The sequence below is a fragment of the Lytechinus variegatus genome, chromosome 6, assembly GCF_018143015.1.
Source record: "Lytechinus variegatus isolate NC3 chromosome 6, Lvar_3.0, whole genome shotgun sequence".
Lineage (NCBI taxonomy): Eukaryota > Metazoa > Echinodermata > Echinoidea > Temnopleuroida > Toxopneustidae > Lytechinus > Lytechinus variegatus.
The window spans coordinates 19,699,770-19,719,514 of NC_054745.1; the positions used below are offsets into that span (position 1 = coordinate 19,699,770).

Genomic DNA, 19,745 nt, shown 5'->3' on the forward strand with positions numbered 1-19,745 from the left:
GGTCGGTTCCGGCACGACGTGGCCTCACCGTGCATGCGCCTTTGAGAGTATTAAAAATGAAGAAGACTAAATTGCAAATGCACAAAAAATATGAGGGGTTTGTTTTCTTCTTTCTTTCCTCATTGTAAAAACTGTGGTGTTAGAACTGACACCAATTGGTGTTAATAGAGAACCACACCCTGAGGTGTTCAAATAACACCCTAGAGATTGAACATAACACCAACGAGTGTAAATGTATCAACCATCGGTGTTAACACCTATAGGTGTAGAACTAACACCACCAATTTAACACCGGTGTAAAATAACTGGTGTGGTCCTCTATGTACACTGGTTAATTCCAGTTTTTGCTGTGCACACACACACACACACACACATACACCTTCACGTACCCACCCACGCCACAAGAACCGCTACATGAGACTTCTCAGCACACCCCTTTCGTGAAAAGCTCCTCGGTTGTCTCGAAAAAGCTTTGTTAACTTCACCCCCCCCCCCCCCCACCCCGTTCCAACCCCGTTCCGCGAACGCGGACGATCGTCAAAAGCAGACTGAAAGGGTGAATTTTTTTGTGCAATGATTCAATTTATATCCCCCGCTCCCCCTCCCACCCTCTCTCTCTCTCTCTCTCTCCTCTGTTATTTTCGCTTTTAAAATAGGGGTAACTCACAAGGTCATTTATCGACTGCATCGCCGTCGATACAACAGTCGATCCAAATCGATGTAAGCTTTATAGATTAGGCGATACAAAGTCGATGCTGTATTCTTGAGAGTATCGACTCAGTATCGCCCTAAATAAAATTTGTGAATGAGAAGAGAAAGTTGAATGCACTTTGATATGGACAGTATTGTAAAAAAATGAATACAAAGGGGCTTGAACGTGTGTACTTATGTATACATTCATCATATCAGTGTATACTATGTAGTAGGGTTGTACCTGATCCATGTACTGTATCATATCAATTTTTGTGTGCAAATTGGAATATGCTAAAGTATAGCATTAATTCGGATAAAAAATAGTTTAAAAAAAACACACTGAAACTTGTGGGGATAAATCATGTCGATTTAAATTGTGATTCAGATCGCGACTTAAATCACCATGTTTTTTAAGTAAAACATTCATTTAAATTACTTCCAATGAAACATGTGCAAATGATTGACAGCGTTTTTATTATTTTTTTTTACTCAAAATAATATCAAAAAAGGGATAAAACTTTCATACCTACTCAGAGCAATCGAAATCAAGTCATTAAAAGATTAATCTTACAAAACCAAATATGCACAGTTTTCCTAAAAGCAGTCAACATGTTCATCTAGACCCTTTCTCCATTTTAGAAGTGGATGTATACAGTTTTCCCTGTGAAATTTTTCCTTGCCAATAGTAGAACAAAGTTCTTGTTTGAAGGGATGGTCCGGGTTGAAAGTATTTTTAGCTTAACAAAATTAAGTAGAATTCACTAAGCAAAATGCCGAAAATTTCATCAAATCGGATATCAAATAACAAAGTTATTGAATTTTAAAGTGTAGCAATAGTTTGTGAAAACAGTCGTCATAAATATTTATGTGGTGGGTTGATAATGTCACATCCCCAATTGTTCGTTTGTATCTTATTATATGTAATTAGGTTCATTCAAGTTGTTTCCTCCAAGAACTAGAAAAAATGGATGGAGAACTGATTTAGTGCATTAGATATTTGAAGAGCTCACTTGCAAAAGGGGTTAGGTTCATTTTTCATCAAATTTGATTTTGGGGGGTCTCAATGTATACATTTTTAGTAGCTCTATAAAATGATACCAAAGAAAAGTTGAAATTCCCATTAGAAAGTGATCTAAAATGGCAAAGAACAATCACTTTTTTTCAAAAGTGGTTAGTTCCATTTTAGTTTAGTTGCAAAAGGGGTTAGGTCCGCACAAATTTTTGTTGGGAAAAGAATATTTACAAAAATATGAAGATAGGTAGATTTATTTTATACCCAATTTATGTTCTCATGGTAGGGTATCACGAAAATCTAGTTTTGATAAGAATATTGTAATACGGAAAAATTAAAAAACTGATTTTCTTGGAGTTGACCTAACACCATTTGCAAACAAACTGTTCTAAAGAGCTCATTTGTCAAAAGGGGTTAGGTCCATTGTTCATAAATTTTTATTGTTTTCTGTCTCAAATCCTCTAAATTTTTTGTCGTTCTGATGAAAACAACAAAATCTGATATTCACATGAAAACGTAAAAAAGTGGCAAAGAAAAATCACTATTTAAATCAAAATAGATCGGATTCATTTCAGTTAATTTCGAAAAGGGGTTAGGTCCACAATGATAATTTTTAAAAGTATATATAGAACAAAACTGAAGACGGGTAGATTTCTTTTGTACCCTATAATGTTCACATTGTACGGTATAGTACATCATGACAACTTAGTTTCTCATAAGAGTATTGCAGTAAGTGATAATAAAAAAACACGGTTTTTCTCGGAATGGTAAAAAGTGGAACCAACCCCTTTTGCAACTAAACTCTTCATTTATTGCTGCAACTTATTTCATTATATAAGGGAGGCATAATATTTACACAAGTATGAAATAATGAAAAACACATTCGGATTTTAAAGGGATGGTGCGGGCTGAAAAAAAATTATATTTCATTCCATAGAGTAGAATTCACTGAGCAAAAAGCCAAAAATTTCATCAAAATTTGATAACAAATAATAGAGTTATTCAAGTTTAAAGTTGAGCAATATTTTGTGAAAAAGCAGTCGAAATGGATATCCATTAGGTGTGCTGGTGATGTCACATTTCCACTTTCTGTTTTCTATGCTATTACAAAAATCATATTTTCATTATTTCATACTCTTGTAAATAATATCTCCCTTATAATGAAATAAGTTGCAGCAATAAATGAAGAGTTTAGTTGCAAAAGCGGTTAGGTCCACATTTTACCATTCCGACAAAAACCGTCACTTACTGTCATAGGGTAAAGAAATCTACTCGTTTTTAGTTTTGTTCTGTATATTCTTTTAAAAATTATCATTGTGGACCTAGCCCCTTTTGCAACTAAACTAAAATGAATCCAAACTATTTTAATAAAAAAGGTGATTGGCCTTTGCTACTTTTTTACGTTTTCATGTGAAAGTTTGGTTGTTTTCATCAGAACTACTAAAAATTTAGAGGATTTGAGACAGAAAACAAAGATTTATGAACAATGTACCTAACCCAATTAAATGGGATCTACTTGATCGAAATTGTTTATTTATTTCATATTTAAAAAAAATGTTGTAAAACAAAGAGCATACACCATAATTATGCTCCTTTACATTGACATCAATTCTAAAATCCTACATTGTACTACTAAAATTATTCTTATTCATCTATTTCATTTTAGAAAATATTAAAGTCATGAAGATGCTAATATTTTCTGAGGTGTCTGTAACCTGTGGTGTAGAAAGCTTTTAACATGTAATGAGGATCAGGTTTTTGTATGAATTTAATTACTCAGAAACTCACCTCCAAAGTGAACATTTTTGTATTTATTTTCAAGCCAAAGACTGAAGATCATTATGTTAAAGAAAAATCCATTTATTTATTGTTTATCAAACCTCTTTTGTTCTTAAGCCATAATTGGAACTCTCTGACTGTTTCAAAACACTTAATGAATTATAGGAAGAAGTACATTTTTAATACAGAAGAATACGTTCACAAGATCATAATTTGAATGTTTGAATGTTCGCACTTGCAAAGGATTAGGCATATAGTTACATGTATAATTCTCTTGGCTTCTTTGAAGATAATTTGTACCTATTTTGTCAAATGCAATATGAATGAACTGATCTGCTCTATTAATTTCTATTATTCTACACAGCAAATGAATAACTCTAGCCACAGTGATATATACAGACAAGATTTTACTCTCTTTTTTTTTCTTTTCGTGTAATCATTGATTTTCAAATCACAGTTATTTTAACTTTGACTATTTCAAGTTATTCTGATATGGCGATTCTGATTTTGTTAACATTATGTTTTCTATTTTTCTCTCTTTTTTAAAGTATCACACCGTCACATAGCGTATAGGCCTGTGTGTGGCATTTGTCATGCAGCAAAAAGCAATATCATTTTTAGATCTATTGTCAAAAGAGCTAAATTGATTACCATCTACACTCGCCGACAGTGTTTGCTTTGGAAATAAATATACAGGGAAAATGAAGGGTACTGTAGCATAGACTGACCAGAACTCATTGATACCCAAAGGTGGTCATTTTGATAACAGAATCTACCTCCTCTGACTTATTGTTAGACCTGCATGTGACGAGTATAATAAGTGTATCTCAAGTTTGCCAGTCAAAATGAAGAGTGATATTATGAAAAATTGTCTAGTTAATACTGATTCTTACAATAAAAACTAGGCAGGACTTTCTTTTTACTCATCTCTTTATTCGTCTCCTCGGACTGAAAACATGAATAAATTTGGGTTGAATACAAAGTACACAAAAGCACAGAAATTGAGTTTATTAGCTATGCATTATTATTTCAATGTATTGTTAAATGGTCAATACCCGTAACCACATGCATAGACTGGAAACAATATATTACATGTACCTTACTTTGATTTTGATATCATTTATTTCATTTCATGCGGATTCATGTGTTTAGTGCTAAAGTTTTTCATACTCATTTTAATAAAACAGTTGCTTATTTAATTCATTCTTTATATTTTTGTTTCTGCGGCAGTGAATTATATTCATGTAGTTGAACACATAAAACGCAAATATTGTTTTGCATTGACTCAAGCAAATGAATGATATATATATATATATATATATACATATATATATATATATATATAATATATATACCCATCCTCTGATTTTGAATATACAAGGTAGCAGTACTATACTCACTCACCTGAGAATATTACATAATGCGCTATTTGCTTTTGGGATTAGAAAAAAAATATGCCTGAGGTCACCTCGGGGTAAACAAAGTCTTTGTAGAGGTACTTAGAGAGTATCGTCCCTCATCGACTTTCAGATTTGTCAAAATCTGAAAACATCGATTGCGAGCCTAAAACTAGCTTATCGCCTTGGATCGTCTGTATCGTCCGAATTTGTGAGTCACCCCTAAGTACAAAACGTTTTACAGCCCGGATCACGTGTGTCTGCCTGTCTGGTGCCATCACACATTGTCAAAAAAAAGAAGAAAGAATGATCACACGCTTTAGTGACATGCGACCAATGTTAACTCGTTTATATATACACCATATAAGTCCAGGATGGTATTCTGAAAACGTTCTAACCTCAAACATGTTCATATTTACGCCACGAGCTCAAATTTATGTTCTGAAAACGTTCTCTATCTTTTATTTATATTTCAGGCTTTACAGCGCAATGAATCTTGTCAAGATTCATAACCATGATATCGATGCAAGGTCTATATTGGTAGCCGCGCTTCGGGAAAATGTAAATCTGGCGAACCAAATAATGTTGACATTAAATACCCCACTAGTTGATATCTGTATAATGTACATTTTATCACATTACCATTCCAAGAATGTTACATGCCCATTGGCTGATACGCTTGACAAAAAGCTGGATGATCTGGAGCAGTACTCCTTACGTAATAACATTGTCATCATGTCTTCTGTATATTTACACTATTCATGTGTGTTGTGAGTGAAGTTGTTTGTGTGATGCTGCGACTGCTTGTTTGCGGTTGTGTGAAGGCTACTCCTCAACAATTCTATTTGTTCACTTATGTGCTTTCTTACTCAAATGCTCTCCAGAAATTGAATCTCTTTCCTCTGTTACACTTAAAGGTTTCTTTTTCGTATATTAACTTTTATAATGGATGACAACTACCAGGATCACATTGATCGTTTATATAATGACTGCCAGTACACAAACTGTGGTGATTTTAAATGTAATTACATTAAGAATGTTTCTATCTTGCATGTAAATTCGAGAAGTCTTTTCAAGAATTATGAACATCATGTGGTCTTCTTATCATGTATACGGACCACAATTTTTCGGTTATAGGGATTTCCGAAACCTGGTTCAAACAAACAACAGATACATGTATGTTTGACATTCCTGGATATTCTCTTTTACAAATTTGTAGATCCAATAAACGTGGTGGTGGGGTATTATTATACATCAGAGATGCCATTGATTTTGAGGTACGTGATGATTTATCGGGGGAATATGCTGGTTTTGAAAGTATTTTTGTAGAAATAGTGATTGATAATGTCAAATCCATTGTTGGCTGTGTATATAGAGCACCTGATAATGATGTTCCTTCCTTCAATCATTTGATCATCACATGCAAATTATTGGACGAGAAAAGAAAGGTGTTTATCTTATGGGTGATTTTAATATAAATTTGATAAATTTTGATTCAGATAGTAAAGTGAAAGACTTTGTTGATTTTTTAACATCATTTGGATTATTTGCTTTGATAACAAAACCAACTCGCATTACTTCTTCAACTTCAACATTAATAGATAATATTTTCACAAATTGTATTCAAGATAATTTTGATTGTGGAATCTTCTGCTCAGACTTTTCTGACCATATGCCAATTTTTAGCATAAATAAAGGCAAGTCTCTTACAAAGGAAAAAGTGAACGATGAAATATATCGACGTGTGATTACAAATGGAAGAGTTGAAAATTTTAAACAAGAAATTCTGGTCACTGATTGGTCCTTACTTTATAATCTTGATAATGCGGATGAAAGTTACAATCAATTCTTAAGCATATTTAGTAAATTGTATGAAAATCATTTTCCTCTTGTTCGGTTGAGTAGAAAAAAGAAATGCAAGAAACCTTGGATCACTCAAGGACTCTTAAAATCTATTAATCACAAAAATAAGCTCTACTGCACATATTATATTAGACATAAAAATGAGGTCAATAAAAGGAAATATGTAGACTATAAAAACAGATTGACGAATTTAAGTTCGTAAGAGTAAAAAAAAGTTATTATGATGATGTCTTTAGAAATACACAGAGGGACATTCGGAAGACCTGGTATCATATTAACAGTTTACTTTGGAGGGGGAAACGTGATTACATACCAGATGAAATGTACTATGGGGAACAACACCTAAAATCAAACTTGGATAAAGAAGAATATTTTAATAAGTATTTTATTAATTTGCCTAGAAACATAAGCAAAGAAATTCCGCCTGTCCAGACATCATTTGAAAATCATTTGTCACTCCAGGACAATCCATCCTCCTTATTTTTTAGACCAACATCTGCACATGAAATTGTTAACATAGTCTCAGCTTTCAAACCATCTAAGTCCTCAGGCTCAGATGATATTTCTCCTAGAATTGTAAAAGATAGTATTCATGTTATTGCAGATCCACTTTGTGACATATTTATTAAATCAATGTTTCAAGGGGTGGTTCCTAACAAGTTAAAAATAGCAAAAGTGGTCCCAGTTTTCAAAAAGAATGATCACAAATGCATTGAGAATTATAGGCCAATTGCATTGTTGCCAATATTCTCAAAGCTTCTAGAGAAAATAGTTTACAAAAGGTTGAATGAATTTTTGCTTATTAATAAAACTATTATCCCTCAGCAATTTCGATTCCGTAAAAATTGCTCCACCAGTATGGGAGTTTTATATTTAATCAATACAATAGTCAGTGCAATTGATGGTGGGAAGTATTGCCTTGGTATATTTTTAGACTTGTCAAAAAAGCTTTTGACACAATTGACCACAAAATTCTCTTGAAAAAAACTTGTACATTATGGCGTGCGAGGTACAGCCTTAAATTGGTTTAAAAGTTACCTGGAAAATAGATTGTTTTGCATCACTTTATTGTGCGAAAAGCAATAAAGGAACAGTGTAAGAATGACAACAATACGTATACATGTACAGAATAAAAGAGAGCCCAGGACATGGTCACATTACTGACGCAAGCAGGGCAAATTAACATAATGTTACAGTTATATATAGTTAAACTACCAAATAAGATGGAACATTCGGTGAAAGTATAATAAACTGTTAATCATCAAATTAATTTGTAATTAAAGTAATTATAGGCCTGTAGATAAAATCATTTTAGATAAAAACCAAACATTGAGAAAAGAAAGACCATGACGTATGTGGACTCATGCATTAGCATGAATTACACTGTGAATTGATGTGTACAACTTTACACTATGTACGCAGAGGAATCTGATTTTCCCATTGGACGTTATTTTTTGAGTAGTATATTACGAAAGATGATGTCACTGCCAATTTAGAAAGGTTGTCTCTGAAAATTTTGTAAGGGGTTGGTTTGCCAAATTCATTTAAAAGCATTTTAAGTCGTTTTGTGTTATCCGGGTAATGTAGCCTCTTGATCCCACCTCAATTGGACAGTATTTTACTGAGTAGCTGTTGGATTCAATGTCAGAAATGAGTGGGGCGTATTTTCTTTCTTTATATTCATGTGTTTTTTCTGTATTGGTTTCAAAAGGGACCGAAAGTTCCAGTATCACTGTTAATGGTACTAAGTCACAATCAGGTAATGTAAAATATGGTGTACCACAGGGATCTGTTCTTGACCCGTTGTTATTTTTGATCTACATTAATGACATCATAAATTCGTCTCAATTATTTACATATTCTCTTTTTGCTGACGATACTTGTTTATTATATTCTCATAAGAATATTCACACTCTAATGCAAACAGTTAATACTGAAATAAGTAAACTTTTTGCATGGTTTTGCTGTAACAAATTGTTATTAAATACTGGTAAAACACAATATGTAATATTCAGGGCTAGAGAAAAGGTTATCCCTGATGGTGTTAATCATTTAGTTGTTGGTGGTCAACAGATAAGCTGCAGTCAACATGTGCAGTTCCTCGGTGTTACGGTTGATGAATTTTTATCATGGAAAAAAACCTTGATAATGTATGTACTAAAGTGTCTCGGAGTGTTGGAGTAATATCCAAACTTCGGTTTTTCCTCCCCCAGCAGACCCTAGTTACTCTATACAATGCTATTGTCATGCCTCATCTGATGTACTGCAATATTGCTTGGGGGCACACTTTTAGGACCCATATACATAAACTGCAAGTTCTTCCAAAAAAAAAGTTGTTAGATATATAACATACTCAGATTACAGGTCACCAAGTACTCCTTTATTATTGCAACTGCAAATTTTGCCTTTCAATGAGATGGTTTCTCTTAGTTGTGTAGTATTCATGTTTAAATGTCGATCATGCCAGTATACATTTTTGTCTGATGTGTTTGTGGAAAATTCTTCAATCCATCATTATCATACTCGCCAAAGAAACCTTATCCATCAGCCATATGCTCGAACCCAAACTGCTTTGAAATCATTTAAAATAGTCTGTGTTAAAGAATGGAATAGTTTACCCAATGATATAATTAAAAGCTCGACTCTATCTCGATTTAAAGTTATGTAAAAAACGCCTTTTTGACAGATTGCAATCTGGTACTACACGTACATGAGTCAAGAGGAGTTAGCCATGAATGATATGTCCATGCGTGAGTATGTGTGTGGGGGTGTGATGTGTGTGTGTGTGTGTGTATGTGTGTATAGCTGAAGGGGAGGGGGGTTGTCTGTAGTTAGTTATAAGTTATAACATTGTTTATCATTGTACGTTAGTTATACTTATTGTAGATATGTTATTCATCGCTACAGGGGCCCTGTTAGCAAGCTGTGCTTTACTGGGGTCCCAAACCTAATCAAATATTTGATGTCTTGCTTTATACCATTACTATGAATGTGTTTTATTTTGGTTTGAATAAACTATACTATAAACTAAACTACCATAAATTATATTTGGGCGCCAGTCGTAACGCCAAGATCTTTGTTTTGTTGTTTGGTATAGAATATACTACATACAGTTAAATTATTATGAATTGTTATTTGTGTTAGCATGATTTATTCAATAATAATAATAATACATATGATTTATATAGCGTCTTTTCCATTTTAATTAAATGCTCAAGGCACTTTGAACATGTTGAAGGGAGTAAGACATAAAAGTAAAGAGAACCAAGAGAAGTAAAAAAAAGGCAAATTTAAAAATGAGGAAAAATGACTGTCAGTACCTGCTGGTGAAAAAAAAAAATTTAGGTTGCCCTTAGAGGATGTTGCAGAGTTTGAGTTCTTCAACTCCTGTGGTAGTGAATTCCACAGGGCTGGTCCGGCATGAGCAAATTAAGGCTCGATCGCCCCAGGAATTTTTAGATAGTGGGATATGCAATGAATTTAATGCGAAGTTGTATTTACCATATTTCCTTCGTTGTGGTCAAATCCGGTAAGATGTATCGGCTGCTACTTCCAGAAGCTTCAGATAGGTTGAGCAAACGATCGGTTGTTTTCTAATTTCATTCATCCAAGAAAACACAGTGATCATGCATTAATTGTACACACCCTTGATTTACGGCGCGTGAAGAACTGCGAAAACCAAATTATTTTTATTCTATAGTTACACATACACGCATATACATATTAAAAAAGACAATACTCAAATTATATCGTTCCGCAATGTTACTCCTATACAAGTAATCTTCCAGAACATTACTGTCATGACTGTAAACAAAGGTAACCATCCCGGGGGGGGGGCACTCGACCAAAATAGCCGCGAGCGAGACAAAAAACGGGGGCCTTGGAGCGGGCTTATCGTAAAAAGGAGGGTCCTTGGAACGGGCTTCGGAACTACATTTTGTAAAAACGGGGGTCCTTGGAACGGATCGCCAGCGTGTGAGTAAGTAGTATGCACCCCTATGGAACGGGCATGCGTGCATGATGCAGCTAGCGTGGCCTCCGCCGGGTGCGCTCGGGCAGAGACGATGGTCGGACAGCGCTCGGCGGCCGCATTTCACCAAAATTGCAGCAGATCAATGCGACCGGAAATTATATATATATATGTATATATATATACATATATATATATATATATATATATATATATATGTATGTATACCCATCCTCTGATTTTGAATATACAGGGTAGCAGTACTATACTCACTCACCTGAGAATATTACATAATGCGCTATTTACTTTTGGGACTAGAAAAAAATATGCCTGAGGTCACCTCGGGGTAAACAAAGTCTTTGTAGAGGTACTAAGAGTGTATCGTCCCTCATCGACTTTCAGATTTGTCAAAATCTGAAAACATCGATTGTGAGCCTAAAATTAGCTTATCGCCTTGGATCGTCTGTATCCAAAAAAGAAGAAAGAATGATCACACGCTATAATGACATGCGACCATAGTATAGAATATACTACATACAGTTACATTATTATGAATTGTTATTTGTGTTAGCATGATTTATTCAATAATATTAATAATACATATGATTTATATAGCGTCTTTTCCATTTTAATCAAATGCTCAAGGCGCTTTGAACATGTTGAAGGGAGTAAGACATAAAAGTAAAGAGAACTAAGAGAAGTACAAAAAAGGGCAAATTTAAAAATGAGGAAAAATGACTGTCAGTACCTGCTGGTGAAAAAAAAACAATTTTAGGTTGCCCTTAGAGGATGTTGCAGCGTTTGAGTTCTTCAGCTCCTGTGGTAGTGAATTCCACAGGGCTGGTCCAGCATGAGCAAAGGGTCAATCGCCCTAGGATTTTTTAGATAGTGGGAAATGCAATGAATTTAATGCGAAGTTGTATTTACCATATTTCCTTCGTTGTGGTCAAATCCGGTAAGATGTATCGGCTCCTACTTCCAGAAGCTTCAGATAGGTTGAGCAAACGATCGGTTGTTTTCTAATTTCATTCATCCAAGAAAACACAGTGATCATGCATTATTGGACACACCCTTGATTTACGGCGCGTGAAGATCTTCGAACACCAAATAGACCAGTTCGTAGTTACTTCATGCATGGGCAATTTTGGTCAAATGACCTTTTCATTTCTTTTATCGATCATGATGATAGGAAGATTTCAAAGCCAGATATTACGTAAGCTTGCCTTTTGGCATAGCAGGATGAAGAAATTGAATAGACCAGGGGCCGATTGCACGAAAAGGTCTTTCCAAGGACCGTCTTTCGTGTCGCCCATCTTTTATGATACGCTATAGGCGGGTTGTTTCTGAAATTTATGATAAAGAATAAGATTCGTTAGTTTGCTTTTAAATCAGATTTTGTACAATTTCATGATATATTACATCATTTTATAAACAAATATGTTGTTTAATTTAACGGACGAATGAAATATGTTTGCAGATGATTTAGTTAAAATGCGTTTCACATGGCGCATCATAAAAGATGGGCGACACGAAAGACGGTCCTTGCAAAGACCTTTTCGTGCAATCGGCCCCTGGTGACTAGAATAGCACACCAATGAACACTTAATGAATTTATTTGTTGCATTCCTACTTTGAATGCACGTATATCTTAGCATGTTGCACAATGTACTTGACAAACTGAAATACCAGTCGTTCGTGGAAGCATTGTTGTTTTTTGTGGATGTAAATGAAAACGACAATTCAAAAGAATATATGAATAATCAAGACATCAAAGTTGGTGCTTATCTCATTAGATTTTAAAGCACCATGTCACTTTAGTGGAAATGACCTTCTTCTAATCATGCGTAGAATCTTTTGATCATGCGCAGAAAGGAACTACGAACTGGCTTGATTTTAATTCGGTCTCGCGTGTGCAGTTTTTTTGTGTTTGTTATTGTAGACTTTTTTTATAGAAAAAAAATATATTTTGTTATCTTTATACGCTACCCGTGCATGCGCCAAGCCAATAAGCCAGTTCGTAGTTCCACTCTGCACAACATCAGAAGATTCTGCGCATGATCAGAGGAAGGTCATTGTTACTAAAGTGACATGCTGGTTTAAAATTTGAGATAAGCACCAACTTTGATGTTTTGATTAATCATATCTTCTTTTCAATTGTGTCTTATATTTAAATAAAACAGTAACAATGCGTCCACGAACAAATATATATTGAATACACTGTAAAAAAAATGAAGTGCTAATTTAGCACTTACATTGCTTGCATAGCTACAAGTGCTGATTTTTTAGTTCAAATTTTAACTAGAAAATCAGCACTCGTAGTGCAGTCACTATACAAGCACTTTAAGTGCTAAATTAGCATTTCATTTTTTACAGTATAGGAGATGACTCCCAAAAGTTTGCAAAGTTAATAAAGAACTTGTTGGCATTGAAAACTTGCATTACTCATGACTACCAATGAACCTAACGTGTTTTCCTTAAACAAGAAATTGGTCCACACTGTGCTGCACTCGACCCAGGTGAGGTGGATTTAATTCCTTGAATGCTTGAGCGCCTAGGCAGCCCAGCTAAAGCCGGTGTGATCATAGCAGGGCCCGCTTGGAGAACAGTTTTCGGAACTGAAGTGGCTACCCTGGGTAAATAAACCGTTATTACTATTGTTATTATTACTATTATTATTATCATTATTATTATTATCCTTATTATTATTAACAGCATGAAGTGATACTTAAAAATACATCCGAACCAAACAGATCAATGGGTATTATGTACATGACTTTGGTCAGGCCTAACGAATAATCAGTATCAACTATATTCTTTTTTTTTCAAAATCAATGGAGGCTCTCTTAAAGAATGTATATCCTAATTTAAGTCAGACTTCTCTTTAAAATGGTGATTCCAATGATAATGATAATAGCCAATTTTTATATAGCGCTTTTCCCAGAATAGTCCAAAGCGCGTTACAGCATATTATTACCCCGGTCATTGGATTCATTTCAATCAAGCACGAAAAGTGCACAATTTCCGCTCCCTGGGGAGTATTCCTTGCATTCGTCGCAGCCACATTATGGCGCTGGCAAAATCAAACATACAATATCTTTCGCATCCTACCAAGTACCCATTTAGCACCTGGGTCGAGAGTGGCAAAGTGTGGATTAACGCCTTGCCAAAGGACGCTAGACCGCGGTGGGATTCGAATACACGACCCTCTGTTTACAAGGCGAGAGTCAGAACCACTACACCACGGCTCTTCTAAGTCAACTATTTGACAATATCAATAACCCTATAGGTCAAGACGCCTGTCGACTATGTCAAACACTCTTATCAGATGAACTGTTTTTAATCATTTTATCTTTCATATCAAGAATTCATACCTTTCCGTGTTCTTATGGATTTATGGTTATATTTCAATTTCATCGCACACAAACAATTTAACAAATATTCAGAACAAAAAAATAGGAAAATAATTGGACGTGTTCCATGATAACCTCAAGTTACGAACTGCCACACTCAACAATTTGGTAACAACTCCAGGTCAAATTGACACCAGAATGTCCTTGATATCAAACTCTAACCATCCACAACTAACAGCAATTGCAAAACCAGTGAACGTCCTTTTGAAATAGGAATAATGATTTCAATTCAACAATTCGTTCTTAATGATAACTCCAGGTAAATTATTTCATAACAACAACCACGGGTCAGCTTGATTCCAGATTTGTCATTATATACACAACAAAAAAAGTAAGTCCCCCCTAAACAAACATCAATAATTTCCGAACCAATGCGAGTTTTTGATATATTTTTACATGTGCGTGTAGGTAATTTTATAAGCTACCCTAAAGTAAAAGTTGTGGATGTATCTTACGTCATGCTTCAGTGAGCACTGTCAGAAGGCAAAAATGTCACTTTTCAAAAGTCACAAGCAAAATATCACGACTTTGATTCCATTGTATTGGAACTAATTCCACATTTTCATCATGAAAACTAGTCAGAAGGCTTAGAAAGGGTACTTTCTAAAAGACGATACAACTTTTTAAGCTAAATTTCACGGTTGAGTAAACTCAAGTCCAAATTTGCTATAATTGGATTTTTACACATTTCTTTCAATAAAAAATGCTAGAATATAATGACAGTTATTTTGGGGAAGACTATCTCCAACAATATTCACCGTTTCACGGTTCAATGAACATTTATTGGAAACAAAAAATGCGATTTTCAAATATCGTAGACAAGTATTGCTTCATTTTTCTAACTGAAAATGATCTTTTCTCAACTTTTTTGTTATGTTCATGACCAATTAACATGCTTCAATGATTCAAAGGTGTCAAATTAAACATTAACGCTTGAATGAACATGTGGAATGTGATTAGCTCTTTTTTACGTTATTGGAAAAACTGCAATTTGTAACTATGGATATCTGTCACACAACTCCTTGCACAGTTCATTTGATTTGATTTTTATGAAAATCCCGATGTTTAATGCATCAGTGAGCACACAATATTCGAAAATTATGCAAATGAGAAGAAAGTTCAAGGCCTTGGCCCCGCTCTGTACCGAATCGAATGGTAATTTTGGTGTGCGCACATTTTGGATAGTGTTACTCTGAAGCCATGTGCGAAGTTTCATGAAATAACTGTTGGCAGAAGTAACAAAAACCGTCCATGAAACAAACCCTCATTTCATATTTGTTAAAATTTTGACTTCCTCTCTCATAGACTTGTGTGCATTATGGGTGCATATGTTTAAGCATACGTAAACCCCTTTTTCAATATGGTGGAACTTTTTTTCAAGACTGTCTTTAGCAATGTCGTTTGGCAGTAATGTTTATCAACCTATGGGCAGAATTCTGTGCAAAAATGAAATCGATTTGTTTGTTTATGGATGAGTGAGCACGCATCAAAGTGGGAAAATTTGTATTTTCAATGTCACAGACTCTATTTAAAGGGTAATAAAGTGAATATTGGGGGCAAATTTGGTTTGAAAGGTGTCTTTAATTGCTGTTGTTTTTATCATCCATCATTTCTATCACCAAACACTTTCCGAACTTTAGCCATTTCATGGTTGAGCGAGCACATTCGATAATTTAGGAATGAATACTCTTTATACTGCATAAATGTATACTTTTCCTAACAATTTCCCATGATCAGTTGAATGTATGGACAGATCAGTGGTGGATCCAGAATTTTAAATGGGGGAGGGCCTATAATCGGGGGAGCCATCAACATTTTCAAATTTTAACATGATCTAACAAGTTGTAAAAGATAATACCCCCAAAACCCTATGATGACACGTCACAATACAGGGGCCGCAGAGCAGTTTTCAAATTGGGGGGGGGGCTGACCATGCCAAAAATCACAATCGTATTACATTTTTGTACTTGCTTATGGAAAAAAGTTGGGGGGGGGGGCTGAAGCCCACCAGCCCCCCCCCCCCCCCCCCCGCTTCCGCGGCCCCTGCAATACATCGTGCTCACTCAACCATGAACATACGATATCAAAATTTGGTCTGAAATGGTTCAATGATGGATATTAAAACAGCATAACACTATAAAGTTCACCTAAAAACAATTTTTGCCCAACTTTGTATTTGCACAATCTGAAAAACGACTATTGTGACTTTCAAAAATGGTCATTTTTAATTCAATCTTTAATTATTCATGCATGACTCAACCTTTCAATCTCATTTTTCCCCCGGAGTTGCTTAATGAGTGTAGAAAATTACCTATGAAATATCATATCTCAAAATAATTCGGTTCAAAAGTTACAGCAGTTTGATTTAGGGGGGACTTACTTTTTTTGTTGTGTATATATCTAGTACAGGGATTCTCAAATGGTGGCGCGCGCGCCACTTGTGGCGCACCGAGCCTTCCGGAGTGGCGCGTGGGAGCCGGCATAGAAAAAGAAAAAAGAAAATAAAAGGTTGATCTACTATTAATCTGGAATTGAGGTTTGATCATTTAATTACAGAGGGAAAATAAAAACTCAGCTCTTTTTGAAATCTAATTGCTATTTGACTTCCTCTGATTTTGTGTAATCTAGCATTTGATAACCCTTATTATGGAAGATAATGTATTCATTTACGAGTGGTACAAAGACTATGTACATAATATGTTAACATACAACAGTGCTTTTAATAATAACAATAATAATCATAATTACGTTCTATATACTCAGGGTAGCCATTTCGGTAAGGGACTGCAGCGGGCCCTGTATTTCCATATATGTTATTATTACCCTTCCCCAATGTAAATGCTGCACTCTAAAAACAAATCAGTCAAAAATGACTTGTCAATAGGGTCAGCTGGGAGCAACTGTTATTCTAGTCATATTTTACTCGAACAGAGTTATTTCTGACTAGAATATATGTCAGAAATGTGAATATCAGTGATTGCCATATCAGTTGCTCCCAGCTGACTACTGGTCTAGTCAATTTGACTGATTTGTTTTAAGTGTGTGAGCGCCAAGCAAGAAGGCAGAAGGTCCAATTCCTATATTTTTTTGGTATGACTCTGTTGGGGATCGAACCCACGGCCTCCCGTTCATGAGACTGACGCTTTACCACTGATCAACATACCCGGTTTGCTTTTCAAACGCAACCCTCATCAAGAACGAAATTTAATACAGAAACATAATAATTAAAACAAGAAAGTTATGACATTTTAAAGTTTTGCTTAATTTCACAAAACAGTTATAAGCACACTCTCGTGGGCAGATGCGTCGTTCGGGGGGGGGGGGGGGGGAGGGGGCGATTGCCCCACCAATGAAAATATTTGGGGCAAACATATCGTTTTTGCCCCCCCCCCATCTGAAAAAAATGGATCGACGCCCCTGCTGGTGGGTATGCAAATGAGGAGACCGTTGACGGCATCCACTCACTATTTGAGGCCACCTTTTGTATTTTATTATATGAAATAGGGAATATTCTAATTTTCTCATTGTCAAGCAAGACAACGACTAATTTTTCTCTGAACGTGTGGAATGAGCATATCATACTGTATGATTCAGTCAAGTCGGTCCTTATTGTCAAATCTATAAGAACATGAATTATTGTATAATTCAAACAATAAAAAACAAAAGAAATAGTGAGGGACATCATCGAATGTCTCATTTCAGTTTTGTGTATCACTGTTTTGTAAAAAAATAAGCAAAACTCTGAAATGTCATAAATTTCTTATTGTACATCCGGTTTTGATGAAATTTCCGCGTTTTCCTACTTTGATTTTTCTCTATTTATTCAAATCAACATTTATCTGGATTTGACCTTTAAGCTCTTCAGGTGGTCCTGCACCCCCCCCCCCCCCCCTTTATACCACAATATTTCGCTCTTCACGTGTTGGATAGTGACGCAGTCCAGATTCTCAACAAGAAATTTGGCGCTTCAACAAAATTAATTGAGAATGACTGCTATAGAGGAAAACTTATGTACATGCACAATGTATATACTGTACATGTAATATGTACATGTAAATGATATGTACAGTTGAGGCAAAAAGTATACATACAGCCACGGAATTCAGTGAAGTTTTATTCACTTGCCGAACATCGTAAAATTTACTGTATAGATCTCCAGAAATATAAGTACTACCATGACGAATTTGGTGTAAAATGAAAGAGGGTATCAAGTCCTTTCACATGGTTTGGATGCTGTTGGGCTAAGGTATAATGTTGGGATTAAAGTATAAAGTATAATGCAGGTGGAATTTTCTTAAAAGAAAAAAATAATATACGTGCCAAATGTATTCTGTTTGTCATAAACATTGTTTCCTAGAAATTTATATTCAAATGTAAATCTATGATTTATAATACATTTTCCATCATGATATGTCACCACTGAACAAAAATGTGTAATGTAAAATGTTTTTATTAAGAAGTAACGAACACAAATATGAAATTTGTCAAGTTTTTATTTTTATTTGTCTAAAATATGAAGATTTTAGGGGAAAAATATTTTTCAGCTCCTGATGACAAACCAATGTGATGAAGGGACATGACATACTCATTTGTTTGATATCGCATTCGTCATGATAGCACAAATATTTTATAAGATACAGTAAATTTTATGATGTTTGGCAAGCGTCAACTTTTCTTTGAATTTTCTGGGTGTATGTAAACTTCTGGCCTCAACTGTAATGCACTATGTATGTACATGACTGTGACAGTTCACTTACATGTAAGCAGAGGCAGATCAAGGCAATGTGCAATGATGCACCGTCACACCCTAGAGCATATTTCAATAATCATCCATTATACATGTACAGTGCGTCACACAAAAAACGAAGCCGAGATTTATCGATGATTTATCATAACGTAATCACAAATATAATAGACAAATGACCTAACATTGTAAAGCTTAGAATTTTCTCTTCGATCTGGAATTAATTAGTGAGCAAAAACAATTGAAGAGGGGATACCAACAAATCATTTGGTGGGCTGTATCTGGGTTTCAAAAAGAAATCCACATTTTATTTAAGTTCAATATCTGCTCTTTAATTTGATACATGTACATCAATTACAGAAAATGGTCAAAAATAACAAAGTTCTGGCTTATTTGAAATAAGGCTTGAATTTCAATAATTTCATAAGATTTAGAGGTTGAACAGTCTAGCGTTCAAACTCACTTGACACTCCGTTCTGTTGACAATCAGCCACGCATTAAGTCTTTTTTTAACCATGCGATAGCTTCTGTGGGAAACCGGTGAAAACATGTTTATTTAATGAAATTATGGGAATACAAGCATTGTTTTGAGGGAACATAACTTTTTTACTCCTTGATCATTTTTTGGGGATTTAGGTATCAAAAAGAGCAGCTATTGAACTTTTTAGGCATGCTATTTTCGTTTTGAAATTCAGATTCACCCGCCAAATGAGTTTTCGGTATCCTTTCCTCAAATTGTTTTAGCTCACTCATGCATGGATGGGGAATAATAAGTAATATCAGATGAAAGAGGAGATTCTAAGCTTTTCATTGGTGGGTCATTTGTCTATAATTTGTGATTAAGTTATGATGAATCATAGCTTAATCTCGTTTCGTT

General features: G+C 34.9%; 1 protein-coding gene across 2 annotated transcripts in view; it reads right to left on the reverse strand.

Moving 5' to 3' along the window:
- LOC121417155 (glycine N-methyltransferase-like) overlaps positions 1-11,833 on the reverse strand; it is a 32,161-nt gene extending 20,328 nt beyond the window's left edge. Inside the window, exons 1-2 of one of the 2 annotated variants that reach the window (XM_041610745.1) lie at positions 11,642-11,833; positions 10,246-10,413 (exon numbers count right to left, since the gene is read on the reverse strand). In XM_041610745.1, coding sequence (XP_041466679.1) covers positions 10,246-10,248 — 3 coding nt within the window. In that variant the 5' untranslated portion in view covers positions 10,249-10,413; positions 11,642-11,833. The remainder of the gene's footprint in view (positions 1-10,245; positions 10,414-11,641) is intronic. The other variant, XM_041610746.1, reaches the window with a different exon arrangement.
- Between the last annotated feature and the right edge of the window lie 7,912 nt (positions 11,834-19,745).